The sequence below is a fragment of the Cinclus cinclus genome, chromosome 2 (assembly GCF_963662255.1).
Source record: "Cinclus cinclus chromosome 2, bCinCin1.1, whole genome shotgun sequence".
NCBI classification, from domain to species: domain Eukaryota; kingdom Metazoa; phylum Chordata; class Aves; order Passeriformes; family Cinclidae; genus Cinclus; species Cinclus cinclus.
In genome coordinates, this window is record NC_085047.1 from 62,198,517 (window position 1) to 62,214,072 (window position 15,556).

The window sequence follows — 15,556 nt, forward strand, 5'->3', positions numbered from 1 at the left end:
GACAAGTTTCTCTGCTTGGATTGGTCTTTAGTCATCTCCCACCACAGAAAGAGGCATACTGGGTTAGCAGCAGAGGAAGGGAACAAAATGGAGAAAATGCTGCTGGGAACTTTAGGGAAAACACACAAGACAACAGTGTGTGGGAACAAATCACTGCCCCGGGGGAAGAAACAGACCTGTCCTCTTCAACAAGGTACCTTATACAGCTGCTTTGGGCATAGTGCAAGAAGCTCCATTGCAAAAACACAAGTGCAACAACATCCAAAGAAAAAAGGAAAATTGCAAATAGAACTCAGAAAGAAGAATCAATGAGACCTACTCTGTGGCCAAGAAGCAAAGACATGAAAACCTTTTCATGACAAAGATATGGAAACCTTTTCATGACAAAGACATGGAAACCTTTTTCTTGACAAAGACAGCCTTAACATCACCACCATCAGTATGCTATAATTTCAGCAACAGATGTGAATGCAGCAACTCTGCACAGCCAATCATGTCCCATTATCACATTACTTTTTAGATAAAACAACTGAGGTCATAAAATATATATGGACATTAGGGCTGACAACCCTAATAATATATAAACTCTCACATACTATTTTGGGTAGATACATTTCAAGAATGTTGTGAGATTTACTTGTCTGAGGTTTCTTGATTTCCCATGCAATATCTCTAAACAGGAAAAACAAGCTAGACCTAATCTTCTGGTATTAAGGATCTGTTAAGCTATAGAAAGACTCGCAGTTTTGATAAACTCACCTTAAAAAAAGTAATCACCGGGAAGTTTGGTCCTCCACAAGGCATACCTACCTTCCTAAAAGTGCTAAAGCATTACACTAATAATATATGTAGTGTGAAGTAGACAGTAAGATAAATACCTCAGTTAAATTACTATATTTAATGTTTTAATTTCTCAGTATTTAGTTACAATTACATATAGGCAATTTTTACTGATATCTCTAGTTACATACAGCAGTGGGAGTTGAAGATTCAAATATGTGAATTCTAAAACAATCAGAACATCTGATTAGCTATGGATTAGATATGCAGCACTTTGTGTGGTAGTTAGATCCCACTCTGCAAAAATTAAGCAGTTTTACTTATACCAACTGCATCCTTAGTTTGGCCCTTATATACAACTCCTTGTACTGCTTTAGAACAACCAGTCGTTAGCTCTATAGGTAAAAAATGGACAATAATTGATTTTGTGCACAATACTTTGATTATCAGCTATTACGTAGCATCAAACATGAATTCTGTATTAAGTCAGACATGAAAGAGGCTCATTGGTTGAGGAATTCTTTTTAAACAATGCTAAAAAAGAAAAAAGTGCACACCAAACTTTTGCAACAAGTTTTTGTAGGATCTTTCCAACTCTACACTTACCTGTACCTTTATCAAAAAAAAAAGATGGTTTCTGTATAGAAGACACATTTCAAGTACAAGTGACTATCTGCCACTGTATCTTGTAAAATAGTAAGATAGACATAAACATTTGTAAAGGGCAATATGAGAAACAGAAGTTAGTCAAAGGAAAGTAACATGCATGCATCACTTTTTCTGTTCAACAGGAAATAATGTAGGCTTTTAGTCATTTACTTACAGACTTGGAAGCAGTGCTAATATATTGCATCACCATTTCTTTTTTGGTATTAAAATCCTTTTCTCTCAATGGCATCTTCTTGTCTTCATTTAAATTCATATCTTCCTAGAACAGGATAAGAAAGAAAAAATGAGACTTGTGAGGTGAATCCTCACCAGCTTTGGCTGGAACTACAAAATCAATGGGTAACTATCTTGATATTATATCAATAGTTATCAAAGCTATTTCACCTAGTCAGAAATCAAAGCCAAGCAGCACAGACAATCCTTAGATTTTGTGCTACAAAACATTTTACACTTTTAGTATAAATCCTTAGGATTTATACTACACTGAAACTTAAGTTTCTTTGTCTTTCAATAGCCTTCATACTGAACAGAAGAGAATGAAGCACAGTTCCTAGAAACATTTATACTTTTGTATAAACCCAAGCTTTGAGAAGTTATTGCAGAAAATGCTTGACCTCTGTCCTGGTTTCAGCTGGGATACGGTTAATTTTGAACTTAACTTGAACTAAAAAAAACCCAAAAACCAAAAACCAAAACAAAACAAAACAAAAACAAAAAACAAAACAAAACAAAAAAAAAAAAAAAAATAAAAAAACCAAAAAAAAAAAACCTTTTCACATTACCAGGTAGCTATTGTAAAGTTCATTTTTCTATTTAAAGTAGTTTCTTTCAGTCTTGCTCTTTCATGTTTTCTGAAAAGTAACTTCTAAACTTAAATAAAAGTGCCTAACTTATAAACAAAAGAAAAAAAAAACAATAATTAAGAAACCTCTCAACACAAACTGTATTCCATAGGCCTAGATATAACAGCAGGTTAATTTATGGGAAATATTCTGTCTCTGTGTGAAGTTTCTTTTTTTTTTTTCTAACAAATGAAACCTCATTAAGACAATTCATTTACACAGACTAGAATGATACAAGGGGCACATCAAATACTGCTTAGTTAAAAAAATACTTTGACTCCATCCTTTAATTCTCTAAATAATTGAAATATATTCTACAGGTAAACAATACCTATTTGGGAAATAAGAATACATCATTTCACATGGATATTTTCCTAATAGCACTAACAGAAATTAAGGGAGCTCAATGACAGCTAATTATTCTTTAACTGTCTGGTTATATGAGCTCTTTCATAATTTTGCTATGAAAACCACACAAAATGCCACTGCATAAAATACTGGAAGAAGGAAGCCATATTCATCCAGGAAAACTCCAAGTACAATGTAAGACATTTAGTAAACCCTAAGAATTTAAAAACTTCCTCCTTCAGTATTTCATTGACTATTTTTTTCCATACAAAATTAGTTCTAAAAGCCTGGCTACAGTATTCAAATTGTTCATCAATCCACCCCTCCAAATCACTTAATTTGATCAGAACAGCAAACTAAAGGCTACAATATATAATTAGCTATGTAATCTACTGTGACTAAACTAGCTTTATTCCAGCTCATTCAAATGTGGATAATCTGAAAAATCCTTTCTGTAGCACATGTTATAGATAAAACACCATTGATAAAGTATCTTCATACAAGTGTAAGTTCTTTGTTATTCAGTGATACTAGGAAAGCATTCAAATTATCCACGTCATCAGTACTTCAACATATTTTGCAAAGTAGTTTTAAAATTAGAATCAATTATTTAAGGATACATGGCTATAAGTATCCATATTTATCTAGACACGCAGTAGTAGGTTTCTGAGGATTTACTGAAAGTTTCATTTATTTATGGCACAGTATAAGATCACAGATTATCCCATACTTATGTATGTAGGATGGTAGAGAAATACAATCTACATGTAAGGGGTGTGTGGAAGGAGGCACACCTTCAAGTTCTATTTAAAAAGTCTCCTATTTCCTAACATTTGAGCAACTATCAGTTACAGTGAAACTTTTAAAAGAAGACATCAAAGTATACCAGGAAAAATGAACCATTAGGTTACAAGTACAAATACAAAAGTTGATAACAGTTAATTATTCCTTTCCTTCATCATCTTAACCATGAAAACCCTGAATGCTATCCTTCAATTATAGCTCTCAAGAGGTCTACAAAAGTTTGCTCAAAACTAAGCTATCATCACTGAGTACTAGGAAGTACAAATTCCACAAAGGTACTTCTTTCATAGCACATTTCATTTTCTCCACCTGCCAGTCCCTGGTAGCACCTTTGTATTTCAAGAGTTACTTCTTATTTGCTGTGAGGTAGCAAAAGGAATAATAATCTAGGCATCATTCTCCTTGTTAATGTTCTTTTGTACTCTTCAGATTTCAGTCACTCTTTTCTCAGGGCCATTCTGTGTTTAGTTTACAATTGCCCAAAATGTCATCATCACGATAAAAAGCTCAAGCTATTGAAGTGCTACCAATGCTGCATGATCTTTGTGACTGGTCTTTTGTAGCGCACTAACAACGACAACTAAGGAAAGAAGCAAATTTGCAGACAAATGCTGCTTTGAAGGCAAGTCTCTCTATGCAAGAGTGACATAGCATATATATTCAGAACTAAATGTGGCTGTGACATTTGAAGACATAAAATCTCTTTGTAAAAATTTCTGACCATCTTAAAAGGAAGAAGGATCCCCCATTTCTTGTTCGTCCTCAAAACGTGTTGCATAATCTCACTTCTAATTCCAATTTTAAATATATTAGGACCAAAAATTTGCAAATATAATTCCATACTTTATTTCCTGAGAAACGCCTTAATAAATACACAATTACAACTCACAACAACAATAATATTAATAATTCAGGTAAAGATTAGAACACATGCACAGAAGAACATGTCATTCTTTAAGCAAAAGGAAATGTAAGACTCTTACCATCATTTTTTCAAACAGTGCTATGATTTCTCTTTCTGTCAGTGTTTTTGTAGCAAAATCTTCCTGGTCCATGGGTGTGGATGACCAATCTGTAGAATGTGACTGCTTCATATGTGGCAGAGGAGGTCTTTCTTTTTTACTTCTTGGAATTCTTATACTGGCAAATCTATCCAACTGAAAACACAACAGGTAAAACATATAACATACTGCTTCCATTCTGTGTAACCCTAATTAAGATGGGTGTTCTTGGAAATTGAACATCTTTATTTTTTGTGGTAGCTTATTTTAACTGCTTTATTCTAAAGGCTTTTCCTAAAGATACATATGACGGTCAGTTGCCTAGCACTGGATTTAACAGACCAGAATCCCATTACATTAGAAAGAAATCATGCAGAACATCAGAATTTTACAGAAAGTTTGGAGGAACAGATATCTACAAAACCAATTTATGAAGAATTCTTTCCAAGCGTTACATGTAGAATACAAGAAAGCAGGCTTATTTACTGAAAAGCAGTTTTAAAGTGGTTTTAGAAACAGTTGTACTCCTTACATGGCTACAGAATGCACAGACATGCAAATAAACTACCTTTTATTAAAAGACAAGTTAGCATAAATAAGGCATGGTTCTATTTATTTTCTTTCTATTTCTATTTCTTTTTGCATCATGTAATACAAAATTTAGTGCCTTTGTTCCAATTATTTAGAAATTAATTTTGGAGAAACCATTGGCTCCTCTATTAAAGCTACTTAAGAGTACATTTATGATTTCATGAATGATCCTTATGGCTAATCCTCAGCACACATAAATTGCTCTGGCTTTATCAACCCTTTCAAGAGCCAAAAACCTTCTTTAGAAAAGTGGTTCAGGTTGTGGGACTTTTAACTGATTAGGTATTTATCAACTTTTTGATCAAGAGTTACTAAGTGAAACTTTACACATTTTCAATGCTAGAGCTTGTGTGCTTTAAGGTACATGGGCAAGGACCAACAGAAGCCAAAACCAGCTGACACGCAATGAGATGTGCTACATCACCATCTTTGTAGCACCCTTTTGAATAGATATGAACAGCAACATCACACTTGTCAACAAAAAAGAAAGTTATGGAAACACTGGATGCATAAGAGATTTTGGACAAGATTTCAACCATATTAACAGACTTCTGTCTTGGAATGCTATGCAAAAATATTCTGAGGTTTCAATGTATTTTTAAGATAAGTATCTTGAGACAAGTACACCAGTTACCAAACTAAATGATAAGTAAAATTATTATAGCATCTGTGGAATTAAGATTAGAGAGAGCAAAGAAAATCAGTAGCAAAAATTGGGTACAAGTGTTCCACTCTAGTCAGAGCAAGAATTGACTATCAGACATCCATGAAGAGAGATTTAGAGGAAAAATATAAAGACCTTAATTCTTCCTGTTCAAAACTGAAAAGAAACAGTTTTTGGAACATAGATTGTAAACTACTCACAGATGGCTGTAGAACATGCAAAAGCCAAAAATTAATAGAGCATAAGCATAAAAGAGCTCAGCATAGATGATGGGGCCCTTCTGTGTTACATCAAACCACCAGGCAACGAGGAAGAGCATACTCTACAGGAATAATTACATAGGCAAGATCCAGGACGACAAAGAATGCAACAAAAGCAAAAGGGAGAGTAACATCACTGGAAGAGTAGTCATCAGTGGCAAAAAGCATCTTATATCTTGACTAGAAAGCAATTTCCCTTCCTACTTTTAAAATCAGAAGTCTATGGCAAGCATGGGGGGATGAAGACAGACTTCAAACTGACGTGACTAAACTGGAATTGTAAAAATAATCCTATTATATGAGAGTTTTCTTTTCAAATAATGTCTTCCACAGAGCACTGATGAAAGGCAGCATGCCTGCTCCAAAGAATGAGTTAGCCAATACCTTCTCCCTGATCCCACATCTGCACTATAAAGTACATAACCTAAGACACAAGCCATTGTTTTTGCAGCTGGTTCACATTCAGCCTTGAAAGAGGTGTAGAGGGAAGACACTTGGCCTGAAATAATGGATTTCATCCCCAGAAACAGTGAACAGAGAACAAATTAGATTTAAGACAGCTGGGCCCTAAATTCCTTTTCCAGTATCTCCTGAAAAATCTCAGTCCCTTCTTTATAGTCTGTGCTCCACAAGTCTCCTCTTCCTTCTCCTGCTCCATACAGCTGCAGAAACAGCAGTTCTGGCCAGGCAGAACCACCACAAAATACCCCATGCAGTCCCAGAGGTCCACTAGAAACAGCCCTTATTCAGGGAGAAGAGCCTATTCCTCCTTGAAAAGAGATATTTCACTTGTTCTCATTTTTTGTTTATGTTTTGGTTTTAAGCTTCTCTTGAATGTATAGTAGATGTTTTGCATCATTATACATTATACTGCAACCTTCACATTTCCCATATTCACCAAATCCTATACCACTCATCCTAAAGGAGGAAAGCACATCTTGGAATATATTTGATCAGGCAGAACATGTAGGACAAATTGAGATAATAGGATTATAAGAACATTTAAACATCTGTCAAACTACTTATTTTAAATAATTTAAAACAATGCAGTCTAGAAAGAAGATTCCCACACATTAATAAAAGAGAATTCACAACAAGACTTGGACAGCAGTACAATGTGGATATTCTACATATACTTCCCTTTTGAATTATACATTGATAGTACTTCAGAAAAGTTAATACCTCTCAGTATTCCATACAGGCAAATAATTTCATGGTCCACAGAAAGCCCTCTACAATAAGACTAGAAATTTCATTGCTTCAGTGCAATGAAATCTACCACTGATGCTGCTGGCAATCCAAGTGCAGAGAGGGAGAAACAGCAAAAAAAAAAGTTCAATAATCTTCCATGTTACACCAAAACATTTTAAATCAGGCTAACCAACAGGCTACAGCTAAGCTTAGCTTTAATACAAATTTCACTACAGTTTAAAGCAGGTTTCACCTTGTATCTTTTTTACTTTTTGGTATTTATTTTACCAATGGATACATATAGATGCATACACCAACAGTGCTCTAGGACAGTAAGAATAATATCTGTATGAGTCAAAATCAAGCAACCATCAAGGAAGAATGACAAAGTTTTATTGGTTTATTTCATAGGCTGACTATTATTCCACTGAGAGCCCATGAAATAAGAAAGTGATTTTATGCCCACACCTCAGCCCTGAAAAATCAAAGTGACACAGCGATCCATGACACAAACTTTTTGGCTCATCACACTTTCTAATCAGATCCCTAGGAAGTAAGTCCATTTGTGCTCTCATTTTGATCTCAGTGATGACTTCTTATACCATTCTCTATAAGAAAATAGCATATATTGAACTTATACACTTGATAATGCAGGAATCAATTGACTAGTTACTGCTAGACTAATTGTTGGCACGACAGCTTATCAAGACATCACCTACTAACAGAGCTCCTATGCATGAAGGAATGAAAGGTGTTAGTTCACTGCCACCCTGCCTCCCTCATCTCCCCCTTAATTAACCCATCAAATCACCTATTCCTATATTTAGAAATTCCTCAAAAATTAAATCCAGCCCATGTATGTATAAAAACATTCATTATCACTGTAAGTGATGGCCTTGATAACAGCACTGAAAATGGCCCTTGTGAGGGCCCTGCTTCTTCATCCTCTCCACCCTTCTTGTTCTCTTTGACTGCTTTTGCTAAAGCTTTTTTGTAGGGTGACTTTCATATACATTTCTTGTGCTTGTGCACAGGGGCAAGTGACACCAGTGCATGTTGTTTCTCTGCTTCAGTGGCACTGTTTGTTGTCAGGGTTGAAATAATCACAGTGTCCATCACAATGGCTGGAGCAGCTGCAGAGCCTGGTGTCTCACTGTCAGGTTCAAGAGACCTCTCCCTTCTGAGGGCACTGGGCAATGCTGGGCATGGCTCAGTAGGCCTGGGCCAGCCCCCAGCACATTGCAGTGGTTTGGGTCCTCCTGTGTTGCCAGCGTGGCAGCACACTTTTTCCAAGGCCAAAATTTTTACTAATTTTTCTGGATTATGTGCTTGTTAGGGGTAAAGTGCAAACACAGACCGCTGCTTTAGATACTGGCCCATACAGTCCCACACACTCCTCCACTACAAACTATCCAGCCTTTGGGCAAATGTCTGGGTAATGTTCTTAATTAAGAGTCTGACCTTAAACAAGACCTGAACTATATACAACAGCATGCTGGCTCCCAGAAAAAGGATGAGGTTGGTTTCAAGGCTATTTAAAGGTCATTCAAAATCTTCAGAATTCTCAAAGACTACTGTAATCAGCCTGGATGAGAATAATTGAAAGGGGGAAGGAAGAAAGATGTAGGAAGGTATTGTTATGGGTACAGGAGGATGCCTGTGCACCAAAAAAAATCAAGACACAGTCAGAATAGCAAAGCAAATCAATTTTATTAGTCGTGTTAGCAATAAATACATACCAACCCCTGAACGCTGGAGAAGCTGCGGAGTAGAAGGAGATGGAGCACGGCTCCTGAGTGGGAGGGGTAGGAGGGCAGTGCACCTTCAGGGTGTCCCCGGGATGAAAACAGTGTCCATCATGTCATCATGTCATCCTGTCTCCTCCACCCCGGAACCACACCTTATATCTCACCCTCTGGAGCGGCCAGCTTCAACATCATCTCACATGGGGCCAACGCATGAGATGAGGTCACAACAGCCCAAGATCACACCTCCCTGCCAACAACAGCTTGATTGTTCCCCTTTCACAGGGGATGAATTCCACTGATACATAGTCTCATTTCTGAAGGTTAGTACTGCCAACTAAACAATAAGCTCTTCTACATTATCTTGTGGACGTGCACAATCACACACCAAATATGTCAGGCCTTAGATCTGTCTTTGGTCCCTGACACAGGTATCTTCCCCATAGGCTGTCTTTCTGAGTTCACAACTTCTGACACCTCATTATTAAGACAGAGCATTACAGAATTATTACAGTTTAACTTAAACTACGTTAGTAGACGTACTAAACAGCCTTCTTTCTTCCACTCCCATTCTCAAGAAGAGACACACATATTTACATACACATAAATAGACATACATTATCTATCAAGACACTGATGGTGATCACTAAGCACAGTCTTTTAGCAGAGTTCTGATATGAAATTTATACAGGTACAAAATATTCCTTTCCTGAGTGAAGGCATAAAGCCAGGAGTATTGCTCATAGCTTTTGCTCTTTTTCCGGGTCTTCTTCTCACTCTGCCTTATAAACATGTAGGACAAAAAGTACTGCCACCCTTTATTTTCAAGTTCACATTTTTGACTGCCTGCTATTTATATACTCAATAAACACATTTTCACATCTGAAAAATCTGCTCAAGTACTACAGAATAGCTGAGTCTCCCAGACATTTTGCCAGTCATTTTAGCCACAGAAGCCAACAGTTCAGTCATGAAAGTCTGCTGTAAAATCCTGATGCTGACAGATGACAAAGACTTAGGGGAACATTAACAACATAGGAAAGAACAAAAGGAGAATACAAGTGCAAGAAATCCTGTGTCTTCACTTGAAATAATTATTATTCCTACTGGATAGGGAACAGACACGATGAACTGGGTTGCAACAACTTATTTCGGTAACAGAACTTAAAGCAAACCACTTAACCAGCTGAAATACTTCTCAGAAGATCAAAGAAGTGACTTCCAATGACTCTGAGTCAAAGACCTGTTAACATATTTTTCCTCCTTGAAGCTCTGGAAGATTAAAAAAGTATATTCTTTCTTTGACAGTCAAATTGCTCTACAAGATTAACTTCTTAGTATGTGAGAAATTCCACTGCTATCAGTAGAGCTTTTAGGAAAAGCAAGACTCACATAAACCAAGACACACAGAAGAATCCCTTCGATAAAATGACTTCTTATTCCTAATATGCCTAATCTCAGAGATTATTTTACCTATCTAAAATTTATAGAATTTAGACCTCTGCACAATCACATCCTAAATGTCTATACAATATTTCACTCTGAATCTTATTTCTCTATATACTGAAAATTATACAGTCTTTCTAATCTTCAAAGAAGTTGCTATGAAATCAGTATGATTTGATGCTCTAAGGAATTTTAGTATGTTTTTCTTTTTTGTCTGCATGAGATAAATTTTAATAAAATTCTGTTAATAAGCTGGTTTAGTTAACCTTTCTGAGTCTCACTCTCTCTTTCTCTCTCTCTGCCAATGCTGAGGCAGGCATGCCAGCAAACTCAATCTCAAGAAGCGGAAGACTGTCACCCCAACAGGCAGGAGGGGACCTAAGAGACAGGTAGAAAGGAGGTAGGTCCCTGCTTGGGGTGCCAGGCTCTCAATTCTGAATAAAGTAAGGATGGGCACCAGCAGAACTGCCACTTTGTGCTTCTGGCAGGCAGACTTCGGCCTTTTTAGGACATGGACTGACAAAGTCCCTTCAGAGTCAATTCTGAAGGATTAAGAAGTCCAAGAAGGCCAGACATAGTTTAAGAAGGAAAATTTTAAAAATACAGAAGCAGCCTGTCCCCATATACCATAAAAGAATCCAGTGGAAAAAAAGACCAGCCTCGCTAAACAGAGAACTTTACACTGAAACTCAGGGCTCAGGGGAAGAAAAGGAAAAAAAGGAAAAAAAGGAAAAAAAAGGAAAAAAGGAAAAAGGAAAAAGGAAAAAGGAAAAAGGAAAAAGGAAAAAGGAAAAAGGAAAAAGGAAAAAGGAAAAAGGAAAAAGGAAAAAGAATCACCTCTGCAAGGAGGGTCAGATAACTTGGGGGGACTACAAGGGTGTTGTAAGGTTATGTAAGAAGAAAAAGTAGAAGAGTAAAAGCCAAACTGGAACTAGGTCACTGTTGTTACAGACAAAAAAAGCTTCAATGAATACACTGCCAGCAAAATACATCTATGGAGAGTCTCCATCCTTTGCTGCTTGCAGAAGGTAATGTAGTGCCCGAGGACAACAAAATGGATGAGGTATTTAATACCTCTTTACCTCAGTCTTTAATACCAAAATCAGTTGTGCTCAGGAAACCCAGCTCCCAGAGATGAAAGTTAGGGATGGGAAGCCAAGTGAAGCCCCCATAATCCAGGAGGAAGTGGCTAGTGATCTGCTATGCACGTTAAACACCCACAAGTCTATGGGCCTGGATGGGATGTATCAGAGAATAATCCCAGAATACCAGAGAATACCAGAGGGAGCTGGTAAAAGAGCCCACCAATCCAATTTCAAACATTTACCAGTGGTCCTGATTATCTGGAGAAGTTCCAGCTGACTGGAAATTAGCAAATATAAGGCCCACCTAAAAGAAGGATTGGAAAGATGATCCAAGGAACCACAAGTTTAAGGTCTGTCAAACTAACCTAGGTATCAGGGGAAGTCATGGAACAGATCATCCTGAGTGTCATCACACAGAAGGTACAGGACAACCAGGACATCAGGCCCAGCCAACATGGGTTTGGGAAAGGCAGGCTCTGCTTGACCTTCTATGACCATTTGACCTACTCAGTAGATAAGGGAAAGGCTGCGGATGGTGCCTCCCTAGACATCACTAAGACATTTTGCACCATTTCCCACAGCATTATCATGGAGAAACTGGCTGCTCATGGCTTGGACAGGTGCATTCTTTGCTGAGTGAAAAACTGTTTGGATGGCTGAATCAAGGGAGCAGTAGGGAATGGTGCTACATCAAGCTGGTAGCCAGTCACAAGTGGGGTTCCCCAAGGCTCAGTACTGGGGCCAGTCCTGTTTAATATCTTCATCAGTGATCTGGACATGAGCCAGTATGTGCCCAGGTGGCCAAGAAGGACAATGGCATCCTGGCCTGTACCAGAAAAAGTATGGCCAGCAGGACCAGGGCTGTGACCATTCCCCTGGTGATGTTCTGGCAAGGCTTCACCATAAATCCTGTGTTCAGTTTTGGGCCCCTCACTACAACAAATGCATTGAGGTGTTGGAATGTGCCCAGAGAAGGGCAATGCAGCTGGTGACGGAAGGGTCTAGAAATCAAGTCCTATGAGGAGCTGCTAAGGGAGCCGGTGATGCTTATGTTGGAGAAGAAGACACTCAGGGGGGATCTCATTGATCTCTACAAATAGCTGAAAGAAGTTTTTTGTAAGGTGGGAGGTGGCCTCTTCCACCATCTCAAGTGAAAGAATGAGAGGAAATGGCCTTAAGCTGTATCCAGGGAGGTTCACATTGGACATTAGGAAAAAAAAAAATCACTGGCAGAGTGGTTAGGCATTGGAATGAGTTGCCCAGGAGCATGATGGAGTAACCATCTCTGAAATTGTTCACAAGGTATCTAGATGTGGCACTTGATATGGTTTAGGGGTGATTATGGTGATGCCATGTTGACAGTAGAACTACATGAACTTGAAGGTATCTTCCAACACTGACGATTCCGTGATTCTTGAAATGTGGAGTACTTGAGAGAGATATCAGATATCTCAGCTACCTGCTTTCCACTCCTCTGTGGAGCAAGAATGTAACTGCCATCTTTGCAGATAGTAAGCAAGCAAGCTAAAAGAAGCACATGTGTAAAAAGCAAGGTGTTTCTGAACTTAATGAGGATTTGTCATTAAAAGTAGACAATTCATCAGTATCTCACAAATAATCCAATTTAAATACGGAAAAGCAGTCTGCATTTTAGATTCTCAGCATGCTGCTAACATACCTAAATTTAAAAACAAAACCAAAAAAAATACAACTGTATTTGTAAGAAATGGCTTGGGAAATACTTCATAAAGCATAATGCAGCAGTTACTTGGCATGCAAGTGATTGCCCATGAGAGAAAAGGAAATATATTATTTGATTGAAAGCTACAAAATCAAGTCATCTTTAACCTTCAATTTCTTTATCTTCTCTTACTACAAATTTTGTCCTTGTCACACACAGTAGTAAACCAACAGAAAAATGAAATAGAGGCACAAAGTGTCTGTTTGAAAGCACGCCCTCACACCAAGATGATGTTGCAAATAAACAGAATATCCCCCTTTATATGCATTTAAAAGATGTCAAATGTTGTGGTTTTGCATTTTTTTACTGTTTGCCTTTTACTAAATAGCTGTCATTTCCCTTTCTAAAAATATATATTCATATGAACAATTTGGTACGACTCTGCAAATAGGGTTTCATTACTCTATGAAGGGGCCTTTGGCAGGCTCTGAGAAATTTAAGGAGTTGGGGGAAAAAATGTTTACTACAGAGCTGAGAGGCTTTTTGTTCTTATCACAAAAATACACAATAAACCTGCTGACTTTTTGGGGCTACGATTGCAAGCTGGATAAGTCAAATAAGCTTTGTAAAGTACAAGTGCAATAAGGCAGAGATCTAGACTCTTTAACAGGAAAGAAACAGCACCTCACAAAAACAAATATCAAGATCTTGTGCATCCCAGCTATAACCTTTACATGACACTATCAAAACTTGCTTTTTAGTTACCAAAAAATACTTTTGCTTTCAGAGAGCTGATAGGATTTCCTTAGCACTCAAAGATAAACACAAGTTTATACAGTCAAACTTGTATTATCAGCCAGACAGATTCAAATTTCTTAGCAACAATTTCCATCCAATGAAACTGCTAAAGATATAGAAACAGATGATTTAAGTCAAACTGGGACTGATAGGCATAAATCTCTCTGCACTTCAGCTCCCAGCTGCACACACAAGTACTTCAGCAAGAACTCTGTATAGCACTGAAGTCATAACAGCTGATCTTTAAGGGATGACAAAACACTACTTCCTAGGCAAATTCAAAGACTTTGTAAAATTATGTAGTTTAAGAAAAATATTATTACCCACAAGAGAATAGTACAGGCAGTGAAATAGGTAAGTTCAAGAGCAAGAAAAAAAATCTGGTTTGTGGTTAGATACAGAATCTCATCTCTGATCAAATTTGAGAAACACTGTGTTAAACGTGATGCTGAATATACTTTAGGAGGTTTGAACAAGCATTAGAGTTCCACAAGCAAATGTTACTTTGTCAAACATGTTATTTTAAGGTAGCCATGCAGCCTAAGTAACTTTAATATTAAACATGCAATCACAGATATCTTTACTGCATGTAGATTGGCACAATTACCTGTGTCAGGCTCATTTAGCTGTGATTAGAGTATACTTCGAAGCCATCCATACATTTTTGCTACTCATACTGATTATGTTACAGATAATTACCAGTTCAGTGAGACTTTGCCAATTAACTAAATTATCTTCAAAGTTAAGATAGTTTCTAGTATTAGTAAGGTTATTTCTGTTGCATTAGCAGTAAGGTTATTTGCTTAGCAAAGCCAAAGCAAAACTTAAATTGTCTTACCACATCATCTGTCAGTGTCTTGATATTTACATGCTGTAAATCAAACAGGAAAGCAATCATGTCAAAATTGTTCAGTAAAAAAAAAAAAAAATTCAGTTATAGTTACTTTTATTCAAAATCACATGCAATTTAAACAGTGTTGAATCCTGACACTTGAAATGAACCAAGTTTATTGGCAAGTTGTACCTTGCTGGTTTACAATGCACAGCAAATTATACAGATTTTTAAAATCTTCCATTTGATCCTTCAACAGAATATCAGAAGAATATGAGCTAAGCACAGCTTGAAACAACTTATGTTTTATTATGTTTCATAAATTATATTGTATAGCTAAATATACAGATGACCTGCTCAAAATTCAGCTACTAGACATGTGCCTTCTCAAGATGGCTGTGGGGACACCAACAACAAATCATCCAGGGATTTCAAGCTCAGTAGAACACAGAGCTCCTCAAAGGTTCAAAGCTATCCATCAAGCTGCAACACTCAAACTACCCACATTGTCGAACAGTCTCAAGTTACACCTCTGTGGCAAGCAGAACACGAACTTGTGAGCAGAAACTGAACGCAGCATTTAACAATAGTAGCATCCAAAAAATCTACAGATCACTTAAAACAGCAGTTTCTGAATCAACATTTGCTCTCCACTGCACATTTACAAACACAGCAAGTGCTAGGACGTACAGCTCTTGCACAAAACCGAAGAGCAGCGCAGAACATTGGTGACTGGTGAGTCAGTGTTGCAGGGATCCCATGTATCATTTTTACGAAGAGGCTGAGAACAGAGTTGGCAGAAAAAGGTCAAGAATGTGA

General features: G+C 37.3%; 1 protein-coding gene across 1 annotated transcript in view; it reads right to left on the reverse strand.

The window, feature by feature from the left end:
- DIAPH3 (diaphanous related formin 3) overlaps positions 1–15,556 on the reverse strand; it is a 203,592-nt gene that overhangs the window by 177,491 nt on the left and 10,545 nt on the right. Inside the window, exons 2-4 of the mRNA XM_062514786.1 lie at positions 14,744–14,776; positions 4,427–4,600; positions 1,604–1,708 (exon numbers count right to left, since the gene is read on the reverse strand). Coding sequence (XP_062370770.1) covers positions 1,604–1,708; positions 4,427–4,600; positions 14,744–14,776 — 312 coding nt within the window. The remainder of the gene's footprint in view (positions 1–1,603; positions 1,709–4,426; positions 4,601–14,743; positions 14,777–15,556) is intronic.